The 17,786-nt window shown below is 40.3% G+C and overlaps 1 protein-coding gene across 4 annotated transcripts in view; it reads right to left on the minus strand.

Annotated features, from left to right (window-relative positions):
* Positions 1 to 1,322: 1,322 nt before the first annotated feature.
* The window catches only part of LOC136709509 (protein jagged-1b), a 75,517-nt gene continuing 59,053 nt past the window's right edge, over positions 1,323 to 17,786 (minus strand). For 3 of the 4 annotated variants that reach the window (XM_066684801.1, XM_066684800.1, XM_066684798.1), the window contains 9 exons: positions 17,537 to 17,667; positions 15,201 to 15,320; positions 12,806 to 12,919; positions 10,545 to 10,658; positions 6,509 to 6,622; positions 5,755 to 5,801; positions 5,402 to 5,569; positions 4,261 to 4,411; positions 1,323 to 3,630 (listed from right to left, as the gene is read on the minus strand). In XM_066684801.1, coding sequence (XP_066540898.1) covers positions 3,227 to 3,630; positions 4,261 to 4,411; positions 5,402 to 5,569; positions 5,755 to 5,801; positions 6,509 to 6,622; positions 10,545 to 10,658; positions 12,806 to 12,919; positions 15,201 to 15,320; positions 17,537 to 17,667 — 1,363 coding nt within the window. In that variant the 3' untranslated portion in view covers positions 1,323 to 3,226. The remainder of the gene's footprint in view (positions 3,631 to 4,260; positions 4,412 to 5,401; positions 5,570 to 5,754; positions 5,802 to 6,508; positions 6,623 to 10,544; positions 10,659 to 12,805; positions 12,920 to 15,200; positions 15,321 to 17,536; positions 17,668 to 17,786) is intronic. The other variant, XM_066684799.1, reaches the window with a different exon arrangement.

Raw genomic sequence — 17,786 nt, forward strand, 5'->3', positions numbered from 1 at the left:
GAAGTTCTATGTAAGCTCTAGAAAAACAAAATCCCGGACGTTTGTGAAATTTCGCTCGGACTTTTTTATAAGTCTAAAAAAGAGGACATGTCCGGGTAAAAGAGGACGTCTGGTCACCCTATATTTGGGAACTTTGTTTTCACATTTTAATGATGAATGGACCAAGATTGTTTTTCACTTGTTGGAGGCACAAGATTTTTCCTAAGCAGTGACATTATATGCAAAAACTACGACGGAGTTTTAGGGCCACAGCGTTGAAAAAAAAAAAAAAAGATTCTGAGATTAAAGTCAGAATTCCGAGAAAAAAGTCGGAATAATTCTGAGAAAAAAAGTCGGAATAATTCTGAGAAAAAAAGTCAGAATAATTCTGAGAAAAAAAGTCAGAATAATTCTGAGAAAAAATCTCGGAATTATTCGCTGCGTGTAATGGAGCAGACACAGTGTAACTGTGGAACACAATGTGTTGCTTAAGTTATGCTATGGTATAGATTTCAGGAATAAACACTCTTCTCTTCCACATCAGGGCCACAGTGTGATTAGTGTTTAAACCCTGAATCGGTGTGAACCCAGGGCATGTAGTTTCACGATGCAATTAATGATCACGAAAATGATGGATACAGAACGAGTAGAACTCCGGCGCCCACGAGGCTCCATCGCGTTACGGCTCGGACTCGTACAAAAAACTAAAGCCTTATGCATGAATTATTTATTAAACGCATTCACAGACATGACGCAGCCCCTGACTGAGAGGCATAAAGGCTTTAGTTTTTTGTACGAGTCCGAGCCGAAACACGATGGAGCCTCAGAGTAGAACAGAGTTCTACTCTGTTACACTGTGTCTGCTCCATTACACGCAGCGAATTATTCTGACTTTTTTTCTCAGAATTCTGACTTTAATCTCGGAATCTTGTTTTTTTTTTTTTTTACCGCTGTGGCCCTAAAACTCCGTCGTACAAAACAGTTAGTGTTTGTGACCATGACCCCATAACACTTAAACAGAGACAACCCCTTTAATGCTTAAAGCAAGTCTAGGTAGTATGTTTACCTCAATATTACAGCTTCAGATTCATTGTGATGCTCCACTGAGCTGTAACAGAGAGAGCAGAGCCTCTGCCATTGCTACTCAGCACTGCAGTATTTAAGAAGGGTACCAAATCTTAGTGTTATTTTAACGAAGGTTTAAAGTAATGTGTTCTGAAAGAAGCCTATAAATATTGGCTTACAATTACTACACAGACAAAACATTTTTTTACATTGGCATTTCTGCATGAACTGTAAAACATACCACTGTAATAATAAAATACACACACATTCTGGTCTGTAAATGCACTTTTAATTACAATCCCTGTCTCCAAATACCAGCAGAGAAGAAGGAGACCAAAAGATGACAATTTTTAACAAGGTGACGTTCTGAAAGAAAACCACCGTACAAAATGAACGATACAAATATATACAGTGTATTTACAAGAGTGCTATTTACATACGGTATAAAAAACACAGAAATCATACATCTCTTACAACTGCCTGACAAAATGTAAAATGCAATAGATATTTTGGTGCCACTTTAGAATAAGACGACCCTTACTGAGTATTTAGAAATGTATTAAAAATCTGTTTATTAATAGATATTTATTAAGTTGTAAAAGTCATTAACATTCAGCTCTATGAGACAGAAAGGGCAACAGTGACTTGTTGTTTGCCAAATGGTGATCCCACATGCACCTACACTGTTAAACTTCAGATCTCGCCAAATACGGACCTTACTGTGTCTCCGTCAGTCGACGTTAAGCCTGACAGCTCCATCTGTTAATAAATATAACAAATATAACCATTTAACCACCAACTTATTTGGATATTAATAATCCTTTACATATGAAATGACTAAATTCACATTCTAAAATCTTAGTATAATCTTTACTTTAACCTTTTCAGTGAGTTTTCTGACAGTTTCACTATTAAGCTCCTCCTTTCTTAGAAAAAAAACTCCTTTATTTTTACTGCTTGTTTTACAGTAGGTACAAGGTGCAGGAATCTTTCCTGAAATGGGAGTGTGGACTTCAGAAAAATGTCTGGAATGATTGATTCAGACAGTATTAAATCTATTGAGATATTCTGGTGATTATTATTTTACCCGAGGTAAAACTAATCCCAGCCGAACTGGGCTTTAAACAAACATCAGGTCCCTGCTGCCCTTTCTATCTGTTACAAACCATTATTATGAGTTTTAAGGTGTTTACAATCTGATTAATGGACATTAATAAAGTGTTTTTAATGGTTGTCTTACTCTAAAATGGCATTTAGATATTTTTCCGGAGTGGCACTCTTTCACTCTCCTCCTTTGAATAGCCATCCTTCTTTGTTTTCCTCTATTTGATGAAGGCAAAATTGCCACAAAGGAAATTTAGTGTTCGTAACTCCACAGACACATCCATGCACACACACACACACACACACACACTAAGAGGGCACATGTGTAAACACACCATATATAATTAAATAACCATGACTCAAAAATATCATTCACAGGCTTTGGAAATTTTGTCCCATGTCCCTGTGACAACCATTTGTTTTTTAAAGCGAATGTTTGGCCAAACAAATCAAATAAAAAAAAATATCCTCTTACCCTGCAGTGCATCAGCCAAGAGATGGTTAGCATTGTCTCTGAGCTCCTTACTTCTCTACTTTCTGACACTGTATTACTAACCGTATCTATAAAATGGACCCTTCAGTGACTATTCAAGCTTGGTGCATGGTGGCACTGTCAATATTTGCAAATATCTTATATTTCTCTGCTCATTTATTTCGCTTCCCTTACATTTTCACTTGAGTCTAATAATATAGCCTTAGAAACTACATAAGAAAAATCTTAAGATTATTAAAATGCTAAACCAGTGTCTATCAACCTCCATTATTTCTTAGCTACACACTTTGTAGCTCCAGTGCAAAACTAAACAAGCAAACATCCTACACCAAATATGTCTTGGCTGATCATTTTGGGGTAAGGTTTTATTTTTTTTTCATCCAAAATATCACTTTATTAAAGACATTTATTCAGCCTGACCACTGCAAGGTCCGCAGCCCTTCCTGAAGTGCAGCTCCTCCGGACGCCCCTCGCCGTGCCTCGACTCTTTCTAGAAGCAGGTCGAGGTTTGCTGCTTGAGACGGGCAGCAGACAAAAGCCGTCCTGTTCTGTTCATTACAGTCCACACCTCTGTTCCGAACAAGGTCATGCCTCCAGCTCCTGGCTGTCTGCATAATGGAAGCGGTTGAGTTTCTCTCTCTCGCGATTGCAGATGTCCAGTTTAGGCCCCGGGGTCAGTTTGAGGGCGGGGGATGGTGCAGGGGAGGGTGGAAGGGTCAGTTCGATTTCCTCCGTGGTTGGAACGGCACGAGCCTGGATGGTGCGTCCGGGGGTCAGCAGGACCTCGGCGTGATCCACGTTGCGGATGAGGGTGCAGAAGGGGCGCTGGTTGTTGATGGCCGTGTCTGTGCTGGGCTGTTTGGTCCGACGCCGGCGGTGGACACGGGACAAGAGCAGAGCACAAGCTGAGCAGCCGCCAGCCACCAACACAGCCATAACTCCCAGGAGAACCATATACATACTGAACTCCACGCTGCTCGGGTCAGATACTGGAAGAGTAACAGATGGAAATGAAGCAGAGAGGTCAGTGTTCCTCAGTAAAATGCTAATACTCCACATTTATTCCACCCCCCACTAATATTTGTTGTTTTTTTCGCTCTCTCCTTATTTTACCCAGCATTTTGGTTAAATGAAACCTAGTTGCAGGGTCACTGTGTGTTTAATCCAGTGTTGAGTTGGTCTCCCATCTCCATGGGTCCTGCTCATCTCCTCAGATGGAAAGTAGAGCAGGTTACTGATGTAAGTTAATGTGATAAATGTATGTTTGCTGAGATATTTTTGAATAGATTACTTATAAATTAATTATTTTGGATTTTTCTTAGGACTGTACCTTAACCAAACCTTCAAAGTTTACCTAACTGCTGGCCATTTATATTTATATATATATATTAAACCCAGCAGTTCGGTAAATAGACTCACAATGCACCCAGCGTTGGGTTTCCAAATGAACCCAAACTGCATCATTTTTAACAGATTTTTTGTGTGTGTCTTTTTGATCGAGTGCCTGTGACCACTGTTCTGTTGCCTCCTTTAAAATTAAATGAGATAAACAATAATCGGAATATGAAAAATAAACAATTCCCTACACAGTCCACTCTAACAGCTCCAATAACACTAACCTTGGCAATGTGGCCCATGGCACAAGTCCTTCAAGCTCATGCACTCATTTTCAAAATATCCTTCTGGACAGCCACACATGTAGCCACCATCTGTTCTCCGACATGGCACCCCCTTCTGGCAGGGGTTGGGATTACACATATCTATCACTTCCTGTGGAAAAAACACAGCACTGCTTTGTGAAACAGCAAAAAATGTTTGACTTTAACAAAGGCTGTTGATGGAACCCGCCGCTGGGAAAGGTTTCGTGCTAAAAAGAATGAAGTAACAAAAAAGAAGGGGACATTTGCACTGACCAAACACAGCACTTTTAGCAGTGTAGTGTAATATTCATGCTGTAATAATAACATGTTTATATTTGTTTATGTTTAAATTGGAATTAAAATATAAAATGAGCACAACCAATTTTGTTGTGTCTGAGAAAGCTTTATTTGTAAATACATTATTTGTAAACATGCAGCTACTTTACTTTTATTCATTCAATCATTTATTATCTGTAACTGCTTATTCAGTTCAGGGTCACGGTGGGTCTAAAGCCTACCCGGAATCACTGGGCGCATGGAGGGAACACACCCTGGAGGGGGCGCTAGTCCTTCTAGTTTACTTTTAGCAGAACCAATTGTTCAATGGGTAGGCAGCTTTGTGAAAGCTGGAGCAACCTCCAAATCAATTCCTTAACAATGTCACAATATGCTTATTCTATAAATGATCTAAACAAAATAACGGTTTAGATTTAAACTCTCTGTGAGGAGTTGGTGTGTTCTCTCTGTGTCTGCGTGGGTTTCCTCCGGGTGCTCCGGTTTCCTCCCACAGTCCAAAAACACATATTGGTAGGTGGATTGGCTACTCAAAAGTGACCGTAGGTGTGAGTGTGTGTGTTGCCCTGTGAAGGACTGGCGCCCCCTTTAGGGTTGTTCCCGCCTTGCGCCCAATGATTCCAGGTAGGCTCTGGACCCACCGCGACCCTGAACTGGATAAGGGGTTACAGATAATGAATGAATGAATGAATGGATTTTAACTGTTTCGTACAACAACATATATGTATAGGGCTCTATAATCTGTTGATTACCTGGACCGTGTGTTTTCTAAAAAGATATTTCCAATATTCCTAGTAAAAAATGCCATATGAGCAGCAGGACTCACCTCACAGTACATTCCAGTGTATCCCACTGGACAGTTACAGAGCATGCTCTTGTCCTTCTCCTGCTCCACACACTGTCCTCCATTTAGACAGGGGGCACTGTCACACACTCCCACAGCAGTCTGACAGTATTTACCAGTGTAGCCCATCAAACACACACACTGAGAGTCCTGAAATTCACAGATTATGCCTCATGAGATGCAGGGAAAGGAACGAAAGAGGCTTTCAGCTCAAGGCAACTTCACTCTGTGACTTCTGCCAGGTGTTAAGAAATGTTAGCATTCAGAAAACTGGTCCTTGAGTGATTTGGAACACAGCCCATGACTATTTAAAAAGTGAAAAGTGAAGGTCATACCTCACAGTGTCCTCCATTGAGACAGGAAATCTGGCAGCTACTGTTCCCTGTTGGGTTGATGATATTTAACAAAATCAATGGCTAGAACGTCTTGTCCAGCTTTGAAAGAGCTACAGTTTCACAGTTGTTCTCAAAGGATACAAAGTGATGGCTAAGAAACTTCTTGATTTTAAGGATGAGAAGTTGCCATTTTCAAGTGAAACAGAAGTGTACAAGTCAGGAGAAGTAACTGCTGTAATTTAAACGCTCTTGTTCTCAAGTTACAGCAGTACAGTATTAAACTGGTGAGTAAGATTTCCCAGGTTAAATTCTAGGAACATAAACAATTCCGATGATGTATGTTAAAGGTGGGAGGGACTACTGAACAACAAAGGCATGTTGAGTATACATGCTAATTTTAATATGAAATTTCTTACATTAGTTTTTAAGTGTAAAAGGAAAAACAAGCTTAGCAAGATTTTCAAAACAATAAAAAAAATTATTTTCTCAAAAGTAAATGTATCTCTAAAAATAAAGCACATATTTATATAAAAATTTGATAAAAGAATGAGCTAAGAGTTTAATTACCTGTAGCTCATTGGTTAGGCTAGTCATCCGGATTGATTTAAATCACAGGAACCCTACTTATATGAGGTATTTGTGAAATGCATGCTGGGATTTGGAGTGAGAGAACCGTAATGAAGGAATGCCACATATATGAGGCTGAGCTTACATTTAGCAAAAAATATGTTTACTTTATCCATTACATACTCACTTGTATCACAGTTTGGCCCCACCCACCCTGGCAGACAGTCGCAGAGATATCCACCAATCAGGTTTCGGCAAGAACGAGCATGAACACAGATATCTGTCTCACACTCATTCATGTCTGTGAACAGAAAATATATTATGACTATTACCAAAAATATTAACATACTACAGCGTTTCTTATTAACAGGATGTAATTAACTGTTGATATGACAACGCACACCATACCAAGCTGCAGCGGCAGCACTTTCCAACATTCCTTCAAAAGCAAAAACACAAATGTCTCCCTCCACACTGCGTAGTGCACAGTGTAGGTAATGAAATAACAGTTTCGGCACGTCAGAAAGTTCACTGTCTGTGAACTATAATCCGTTAACTGCACTATATAGGGAGTAGGGGATACATCCTCTGTTTGGGACAAAGCCAAATTTTCCAGACATGAGAAATTCCTAAGTTTCCTGTTGGATTGTGGGACAATAGTGTCCATCATCACTATACCCAAAATTCCACTGGCTGTAAAGTGTGCACTATGGATTTCTTAGTATACTCAGCTTTCACACTTGTGACTATACTACACACTACACTCTCAAACACGAGTTAAAATTAACATTACATGCGCAATTGGGATTCAGTCTTTGTCTCAGATGAACCACTGCCTCCTGCTTAACCTGGTTAATAACTGCGTTAGATGAAAGGTGACTGAGCTGCAAACATCACAAAAACTGTTCAATAGCAAGGTCTTCTTGCAGTCTTGGTTTGCAAAGTGTGTTGGCACAATTGAAATGTTTTATTTCACATTTAGGATAGGACTTATGCCACTGTAGCATTCAATAAACGCTATAGATGAGTGTCAAAGAAAAACAAAAATTCTGAGCTTAGCTTAAACTAACTGAACTGCAAAATAAGTCTGAGTTAAGTCACAGCCAATATGTTGATGAACATTTTTAATAAAATAATGTGTTCAGGGTGGATATCTAATCCAAATTTGTTTCGGCCTCACTCTTTCGGGTTGGTTAGAATACTCCTCCCTGAGCTCACAACACTTGATTCAGTTCTAAAAATACAGACGTCTGTTGGCTTACAGAACAGAATTAAGCAATTAATGCTCTCCTCCAAGTGTGTTGAGCGGCTATGTTGGTGTGTTATTAAAGGGTATTAACTTAGAGGAAGCGTGTGTTTGCCTTTAAACTTCCATCTTTGTTGCATTGTGTGGCTGGAGGAATTGGGGAATAAAATAAGGAGGAAATTTGCTTTTAAAAAATAAATAAATAAAATAAAAAACCTTCCTGAGACAAACGATTCTCAAAGCGCTGATGCTGGCCGTGGTTGGAGGGGGTTTTCAGGAGTGTCACTTTGACACACGACCGCATTTGAGAGCGCAATACACTCCAGGGAAAGGAGCGCTGAGGTGGGCCACGAGGGGCATCCAAGTGTGAAAAAGATTCTTCCATTAGAGAACATGCCCTGGCTTGCCTCTGCCCAAACACTGCGATTCCTCCCTCTTTAATCATTAAACAAACAGTCAGCACATTGTCCAATACAGGTTAATAGATAGTGTGGAGTCGTGGGAAAATGATGCTGAACGTATCTTGGGTCAACGAATAGTCATTTAATCAATGGATAATTAATAGAGCCATTTAAAACTTCAGATATTTTGTTAAATAACAGTGAAAATAAATGAATGGTGTGAATTTTATCTTAAAAATAGTTAAGCTTGCAGTTTCTACTTGTCACTGTGCATGCAAGCTCTTATCTGGATATGGGTGCATGTATAGGTATGTATGTGTATACACTTGTATGCAGAAGTGAGCACACCTTAAAGTTCATTGGTCCGTATACAGGGTAACTTCAGCAACTTTACACTTTACAGTTTATATATAAACTTTACAGTGTAACGTCAGCAACGCTCATTGCAGACACTGGGACAGACAATGGGGACACTTAGCTTAAAGGCTAAGCACAACTTAATGGACCTCCATGAATATTTCACATTATTTTAGTTACTGACATATATAAGTATGAATTAAAATGAAAATAGCAGCTTAATTTGCTTTAAAACTGACAATTTTATTAAATTGACGGAAAAACCCGAGCTCGCTACGGAAATTCTTGAACGCAACCGTGTAACGTCACAGGTGGACAACAGCTGAACAACGCCGCGGTAAAACACCGTTATGACTGACTGTTATGACAGTATCTAGCTAAATAACCAACATTATTCATGACAATAGACATTATTCATGACAATAGTGTCGGAATTCATCCGACACTATAAACCTCGGTAATGCAGCTACGTAGCCGAGTATAATCTGAGCCACCGAGTTTAGCGAGTCAAGCTAACGTTAACTAACACCAACTAAAACAGGCGAAGTGAGTGTCCTTACCCTGTTTACCTCCATGTTACAGAGGCTCTTGAACACCTTTCGTTGGTGTCCTTACATGCCCATATTGTTGGAAAAGCGCCAGTGAAATGAGCTACAGATAACGGAGTGAACGGATGGTCCTTTCCAAAGTGCCCGTTTAAAGTTGACAAATCCAGTCCATTTTCTGGATATTTTGGGATCTTTGGGCCATTTGTTCACAGATGTCCCACTGTACATTGAATGATTGCAGCCAAAAACAACACACCTTTTCCTCATTTTGCATTAAATTAAGTGCAGCTTCTAGAGTTGTTGTCCACCATCTACGTCACAGGCAAGACGCCTATTAGAAGTTCCGAACACCATTGGGGGTGGAGGGGACCAACGGTTTTTAAACCTTATTCCTTGAATTAGTAAGAAATAACATGTTTTCTGACTATCAATAAACACAAGTTAGGAACTCAAATTCCACTGTATTTATTTGTTTGACATTTTCATAGAGCTGGTGTTTTGCCTTTAAGGACACCATGCTCAAAGCCAAATGTTGGCTAGAAGGCTATAAACCTCAGAGAAGTGGAACTGTGTTCTGTGGAGTGATGATTCGCAATCCACAACCTTTGGGATGGCTTTTGTGATCCAGAATATCAGCACCTGACCTCACTAATGGTCTCCTGAATGAATGCAATCAAATCCTCACAGCATATGTTCCAACATCTAAACGGTAAACTGCCGTGTCAGTGTCATTACTGCGATGACCACAGTTTGATATACAACGTCAACCAAAGTTAGGGACAGTCTCTGGCGCAGTGACAGCAATGGTGTCGTGCCCAAGCTCACCTCCCTGTCCTGATTTCACTCCCCAAGGACCCTCGAGCCCAGGGGAGGTTATATAAGAAGGGGGAGAAGAGTTTGTGGACCACAACAATCTTTTAAACTTTTCAGTATATTTTAAAAATACCATGATAACTTTGATTACCGTGATAAATTCGACCATGAGAACTGTGATATTAATTTTTTATAGAACTTCATGCCTAGTAAAGCCTTACCTGAAGACTACCAGCCATAACTACTACTGAAGAGAAAAGGGCTCAGCTCAGCAGGCAGTAAGTTTGGCCAAAAGTTTCTAGACACGTGTCCATTAGAGTTGGTGTGATATCAATGTATGTAATATTTGTACAAGCCGCAGGACTGAGCATGTGACAGCAGGTACAGACAGGTAAGGACAGGTTCAGACAAGCACCAGCAGCTCCAGGAGAGTGTGGACGGGTGCAGACAGCTTCATGTAGGCATCCGGGCAAGTGCGGGCAGCTGCTTAGTTACACACACAGGGGTGGCCAGTTCAGGAGATAAATGTGTGTGTGCAAATGTTAGCACACCTCTGGTCAAATTACAAACAGCTGATTTTCTATTCTCTACATGTAAAAGGCAATGAATATCACTGCTGTAAAAAAATTGATGTATTTATATTTTTCTGAATTTAGTTTGAGCACTGCTCTGTACACTTTCATTTCATACAAAAATCATCTTTGCTTTCTATTTAACGTCACTATTTTAGAGATATGTTTCTTTTAGAAGGCAAAATTATAATATTTTTTTGTCAACTACAGGAAAGGATTCTTTTGCTTCAAAACTTTTATATGCGGGTTTATGTGTGTGTGTGTGTGTGTGTGTGTGTGTGTTTACCTATCTGGCAGGTCTTGCCGGTCCAGCCTGGAGGACAGAGACACTGAAAGCCCTGGGGCGTCTCTCGGCACGTTGCACCAGGCCCACAGGGGGCGGAGTCACACTTCAACACTGCTACACAAAGGAAAACAAACATATAAATTAAATTCAGTCAGAGGTAATCTGCAGTAGTGTGCAGAACAATCAGAGACCATGTGTTTATGTCACACATGGCAATGAATTCAATACATAAAAATGTATATATATTTTTAATAGAAATAAAAAAGAAGCCACAAGATTTTTTTTTAATTAAATGTGTCCAGTTTGTTTGCATTTCTTCTTCCATTTTTTTCAGATTTTCTAAACAGTTGATGATGACACTGTTGGTATCAGGGGCTGTTGTCTTTCATGTTTTTCTCTATATCTCTGAATAATTATTTTACCAGATAGTTTTTCCATATGACAATGACATTCATTTCTGAAAACCTCAGAAATGTCTCCTGAAAATCAATAAAATTATACTCTGTCTTATCCCTAAACGGAATGGAAAGGGACTTTTTGCACAAAACTAGTCGTCCTTTACCCTCTCACTCCTCTTTTAAACCCAGTGAGTTTTTCTTGACTTTGTACTGATTTTACAGTGATAACCACTCCTCACTCTGTGTTGCTGATGCAGTTTTACAATTTAAGATATTCACATCTCATTCTGCTTCTCTTCTTTTAATCATCTGATTATGTGTTCATCTTTTAAAGCTAGTTTATTAAACCCCCAGGGAGCCTCAATCTGTGATTGCTTTTTAATTGAGTTCAGTGTGGACTTGTGGACACACAATACACTTGTTCAGAGTTGACTCTATGAATAACATTCCACGTATAATCTACAGGTACTGCACCGCACGTAATTCACAGACCACTCTTTGTTTTATTCAAACTGGACAAGAACTAGTGCAAAACATTTTAATGCATAATCCACTTGGATACGTGTAATATACACTGCTGTCAGTTGTATACATTTCAGTGTGAAAGATTATTTAAACTCCAGGTATTTGTCAGATATATGTTATGTTTTCATCACAAACTCCTCCAAGCCTTTACTTCTTCACCGTAGTAAAGACGTACTTTTTTGTTATTGGTACGACAAAGCCAATTACAGTAAAATTGAAAAGCAGTTACTGAATAACAAGCTCTAAATGAATAATACATCTTCACAGGGTTCTCCTAAGAGTGCTAAGAGATTAATAATCTAAGCGTTATGTGAATATCAGTATGCATGAGCTGGGTTTATGAACTCCCTCATAACAGCAGTTTATTCGAGCAAAGTCAAATTACAGTCAGTCAACGGAACCATCCTTCGAAGTGATAATCATTTTAATGCATGCTTATGATAATAGTCAGCTCTGTCAGTGTGTGTGTGTCTATGTGTCTGTGTGTGAATGAGAGAGAGAGAAAGAGAGAGAGAGAGAGAGACGTGTAATAAATTGAGGACTTATTACATGGATGAGTGCTGCGATGAAATTCTGTGGAAAAAGTAACCGTGTGTCTGTGTGTGTATGAGTTTGTGTGAGAGAGAGAGTTGAAGAGAGAAAGAAAGAAAGAGAGAGAGAGAGAGAGAGAGACACGTGTAATAAATTGAGGACTTATTACATGGATGAGTGCTGCGATGAAATTCTGTGGAAAAAGTAACTGTGTGTGTGTGTGTGTGTGAGAGAGAGAGAGAGAGAGAGAGAGAGAGAGAGAGAGAGAAGAGCTTATTAAAGAGTGAAACTGAGTGCCCTTGGATGTTCTTCTGTTTAAACCCTTAGTGGACTCTGAACAAATACTGATAACATATTAACTAATTTAGAGAGAGAGAGAGAGAGAGAGAGAGAAAATATATATATATTTTTTTTTTGAGAGAGAGAGAGAGAGAGAGAGAGAGAGAGAGAGAGAGAGTGGGCACTGATCACTTTGAGAGCACACTGTGACACACACACACAAAGTACTTTTTTTCTCAGGCTGACTGTAGTTCACACACCTCCTTTTTCCACTGATGACAGTAACATTACATCATAGCCCCTGCATTTCCTTCCAGACTGTGTGTGTGTGTGTGTTCGCATGTTTGGGTGCATGTGAGATTGTTGATTGCTTGTTTTCCAAATTAATCAGTGTTATTTTGGTGTTGTCCTGATTGGGATCTAGAGTCAGCAGTGGAAACATCAGCTGCTTCTGAGTGCTGCTGATTACAGTGTACACACCATAGAGTGTGTGTCTGTATGCACGCGTGTGTGTGTGTGTGTGTATACCATCTGCACAGGTGGGTCCGGTCCAGCCGTCTGCACACACACAACTGAATCCAGCCTGGTCTTCTACACAGGTTGCTCCGTTCACACACGGCAATGAGAGACAAGCATGCTCCACTGAGAGAGAGAGAGAGTGTAATAAGTAGTTTGCCCCTCATTTGCTCCAGTACAGCCCTAGGAAAGCTTTACTTATGTTACTTATGTTTCTGTGAGCATTTGATGGCATTCAGCCTCAAACATCAGTGAGGTCATGTACTGATGCTGAAGGATTAGTTCAAACACCACTTCAGCTCATTCCAAATGCATTAGATGGAGGTCCATCAGTCCAGAGAACAATGCGGGAGGCTTCATACACCACAACTCTATACATGTATGCATGCCACTGAGTAAGATGACCTTTCAACTTTAGCACATGCTAATAGACAAATGTAATATTCACAAATTTAATCCAATACACTTTTTGTAAAGTTCATAGAATGTTTTCTATTTGCTGTTTGCACACTGGAAAAAGGTCCGGTTTTTGTACACAGCCCTGACTCTGTAAATGGGAAACAAACTTATGGTGCTTTTCCACCGTATGGGTCCAGCTCTACACGACTCGACACGGCTCAGCACGCTTAAAGCTTGTTGCTTTTCCACTGACAGAGCTCCCCCATGAAATGGAGCCAGCAATGTCACAAAACCCAACCTCTAGGAATCACTGGTTTTGAAAACCACAGCAACGGCGGCAGTAAAGTTAGGCGCTTTTTTGGACCGAACACATTTATGCGCCCCAGTTCTCACAGATCAGTTTTACTTGTTGCACATTCAGCTTTCACTGGAAATTTTCGTCTGCCATCGACCCAAGGAGCATATAAACCTCTTCAAAACACCTCGAGGTAAAAAACATGAAGCTGCTGTAACTTAAGAGATTTAACAAGCTACATTTGAATGAGCTCTGCCACGTCTCTGACATGTTTCTCTAGCCAGTCAGCATTCTACAGGGCCACCAGTGGACCAGGTACCATATTTGGAAAAGCAAAAGAGCCATGCCGAGTGGAGCAGAGTCGTGTAGGTTCCAAACAGTGGAAAAATGCCATAAGTGTCTCTGTCTGAAATGGCTCAGGCATCTCTCTCTGTCTCAGCCGCAACTGGGAAAAGTATAAAAAGAGATGAGGATGTTGTTCTATTCCTGCTCCATGTGGGTAACACTGACTTACTTTTACTGTTACATTTACATGACTGTGTAAATGTAAGTGGGGCTACATGAAAGAGGAGTCACAGCTCGTGTAAGTTCATGCTGTGCTGAGTGTGAATCAGAGTAGAATCAGAGCTTTGTTTGCTATGGTATGTATCTGATCATTGTATAAAAGAAACACAACTGTTTTTTATTGTCAGATGGCAGATGCGCTGTGTTTGTTTCTGAGTCAGACTGAGAGTTTACTCAGAGCAGAGTTTGGAGTGGTGAGAGCTTATCCATGTTGTGTTTAATCAGAGTAACAGTAAACACAATTGCTAATTATATTCCTATTCATGGGCTTTGTTTTTGAAAAATGACAGTTTCTGACTCCAGCTAAATAATCATCTCCATATGGTTGGATGTGTTTAACTGGAATGGAGCCGCCACAGTGTAACAATTGCTCGGTTTAAAGTGGAACAGAAAACAGGAAAAAATAGCTGAAATATAAGAACGTAAATTCAGCCTACTTTCCCTTCTGTATCGATACCTCTTTTTTCCTGACAGATCTGCAGTTAGTTATTATGAAAAAAATGATATGCTTTCACAAAAAAATACCACTAGAATTTTCCCCAGTTCTCCAAATTATCATTTCAGAACTAAACTGCCTTGTAGCCATTCTCAGAAAATCTGACATCACTGACCACTCTTTTGCAGCTACTGGTAAAAAGCTTTAAAAATCCTTTTTCAAATATAGTACATAATTCAGATTATGTCAAAATACAGAATCATTTCCTGTTTTACAGATAAACACGTATCCACAGACAAACATGCTGTTAGCTGTAAACACTGTTATTTATTTTGTTCAGTTGTAATTCATAGTGTGTGTGAAGTAATGCAGTTATTGGTCCAGAACTAAAAATCCTTTATCAGTACCTGACCTCACTAAAACTCTTGAGCCATCAGATCCTTACAACAATGTTCCAAGATCTAGCGCAACGTCCCATATAATTTATTTATATAATCAAACAGAATTAAAGTCACATAATAAAGGAGTAACACATTCTAAATGCATGTATGTTGGCAAAAGCTTTGATTTTTTTCAGACAGTAGAGTGGATAAAAGCTAGGTCAATTTCACAGACCTGAGTCTCAGACCTCAGGGAACTGAGGTGAACTGAAGCAGATAAAGGAACAGATTCTGGGACTTCAGAGCACAAACTAAATTTAACACTCCACTCACCGACGTCACAGTTTCGACCAAGAAACCCGTCCATACACACACACTGATACTCGTTGGGTTCTGTGTTAATGCAAGTGCCGCTGTTCTTGCAGGGCTGGTGATTTCCACAGTAATTCAGATCTGGGAGAGAGAGAGAGAGAGAGAGAGAGAGAGAGAGAGAGAGAGAGAGAGAGAGAGAGAGAGAGAGAGAGAGAGAGAAATATTGTATATACAAAAATTTTTAGACACCTGCTTAATTAATGAATTCAGTTTCTTTGAGGTTCACCCAGTATGGACACAGACATTGAAGCTTGTTCAATCTCCTGTGAAAAGCAAATTAAGTGTGGACTGAAATTTGGAGCAGCCACACATGAGATTAAGGTCATCATGCTCAATGCCAAGTGTCAGCTAGAGGTGTATAAAAGTTCAGAATACTGACCTGTGGATCAGTGAAATAAAATGGGCCCTTGTGTTAGGGAGTCATATTACTGGAGTGACTGTGACACTGTCCACATGTGCGAATAAGTGGGTGAATGTGTGAGTGACTGGGTGAGTGTGTTACACTGTCCACAGGTGTGAGTGACTGGGTGAGTGTGTTACACTGTCCACAGGTGTGAGTGTGTAAATGACTGGGTGAGTGTGTTACACTGTCCACAGGTGTGAGTGACTGGGTGAGTGTGTTACACTGTCCACAGGTGTGAGTGTGTAAATGACTGGGTGAGTGTGTTACACTGTCCACAGGTGTGAGTGTGTAAATGACTGGGTGAGTGTGTTACACTGTCCACAGGTGTGAGTGACTGGGTGAGTGTGTTACACTGTCCACAGGTGTGAGTGTGTAAATGACCGGGTGAGTGTGTTACACTGTCTACAGGTGTGAGTGTGTAAATGACTGGGTGAGTGTGTTACACTGTCCACAGGTGTGAGTGTTTAAATGACCGGGTGAGTGTGTTACACTGTCCACATGTGTGAGTGTGTAAATGACTGGGTGAGTGTGTTACACTGTCCACAGGTGTGAGTGACTGGGTGAGTGTGTTATACTGTCCACAGGTGTGAGTGTGTAAATGAACGGGTGAGTGTGTTACACTGTCCACAGGTGTGAGTGTGTAAATGAACAGGTGAGTGTGTTACACTGTCCACAGGTGTGAGTGTGTAAATGACCGAGTGATTGTGTTACACTGTCCACAGGTGTGAGTGTGTAAATGACTGGGTGAGTGTGTTACACTGTCCACAGGTGTGAGTGTGTAAATGATCGAGTGAGTGTGTAAATGACCGAGTGAGTGTGTTACACTGTCCACAGGTGTGAGTGTGTAAATGACTGGGTGAGTGTGTTACACTGTCCACAGGTGTGAGTGTGTAAATGACTGGGTGAGTGTGTTACACTGTCCACAGGTGTGAGTGCGTAAATGACTGGGTGAGTGTGTTACACTGTCCACAGGTGTGAGTGTGTAAATGACTGGGTGAGTGTGTTACACTGTCCACAGGTGTGAGTGTGTAAATGACAGAGTGAGTGTGTTACACTGTCCACAGGTGTGAGTGTGTAAATGACTGGGTGAGTGTGTTACACTGTCCACGGGTGTGACTGGGTGAGTGTATGAGATTATCCATAGATGTGAATGTGTGAATGACTGCGTAAGTGTGCGATTGATGATGCGACCAGTGATTCTAAATCCATCAAGGCGCTGAACCGCGGTTTCAGAAAATAAATGAAATGATGGAATGTCTCTGCATTAAAGACTAGGATGAAGAAGCGAAATTACTGAGACAGTGCTGGAAGGTTTACTATGTTTGTATTAGAAAAGCACTGATACAGTGTGATACAATTTGCAGCGCTCTACAAGATACAGCCTCATTCTTTCATTCCACATCTCTAGTGTCTCACGTTCTCTTTACCCAAGAATATCAGCTTACAGGCCCTTAAAGCCTCTCAGAGGGCCACGCGTGCAATCAAATGCAATGGCCTTTGCTGGAATGTTGTGAGAAAGTGCCTGTTGTTGTTGTTAAGGGCGTTGTAGGTAGCAGCCTACAGCAGTCTGAACAGAACAGATCACAGATAGCAGGCCAACCTTAAACACAATGGACAGATTCTGTGCTTTACATAGACTTAGACATAATGTTTCTTAGTTTACTCTCAGGCACAGAGACGGAGTAAATGTAGTTACAATGAACAATATATGTTTCAACATTGTCAAAGAATTAAAGAAATAATAATAAAAAAAACAAATAACAAGCAAGTTAAAAAGAAACTGACCCCAGCCTGACAGTATACAAAAATAGTTGACAGCTCAATAGATATTGTCATAGAACACACACAGACACACCTACCCACAAACACACACACACACACACACGGATCTCACCTTTGTCACAGAGCAGGCCACCCCAGTTGGTGTCACACACACACTTCCATGGCTCTGTGCATGTGCCATGATCACACCCTGGAAATGTCTCACACTCATCACAGAGGTCTCCCTTCCAGCCATAGTGACACCTACACACACACACACACAAAGAGACAGAGAGATATATGATAATATACAAGCAAACAGACATAATATAAAATATTGTACATTTATAATTCTGGAATTTTGGCAGACAATCTTATCCAGA

Source organism: Hoplias malabaricus, chromosome 11 (assembly GCF_029633855.1).
Source record: "Hoplias malabaricus isolate fHopMal1 chromosome 11, fHopMal1.hap1, whole genome shotgun sequence".
NCBI lineage: Eukaryota > Metazoa > Chordata > Actinopteri > Characiformes > Erythrinidae > Hoplias > Hoplias malabaricus.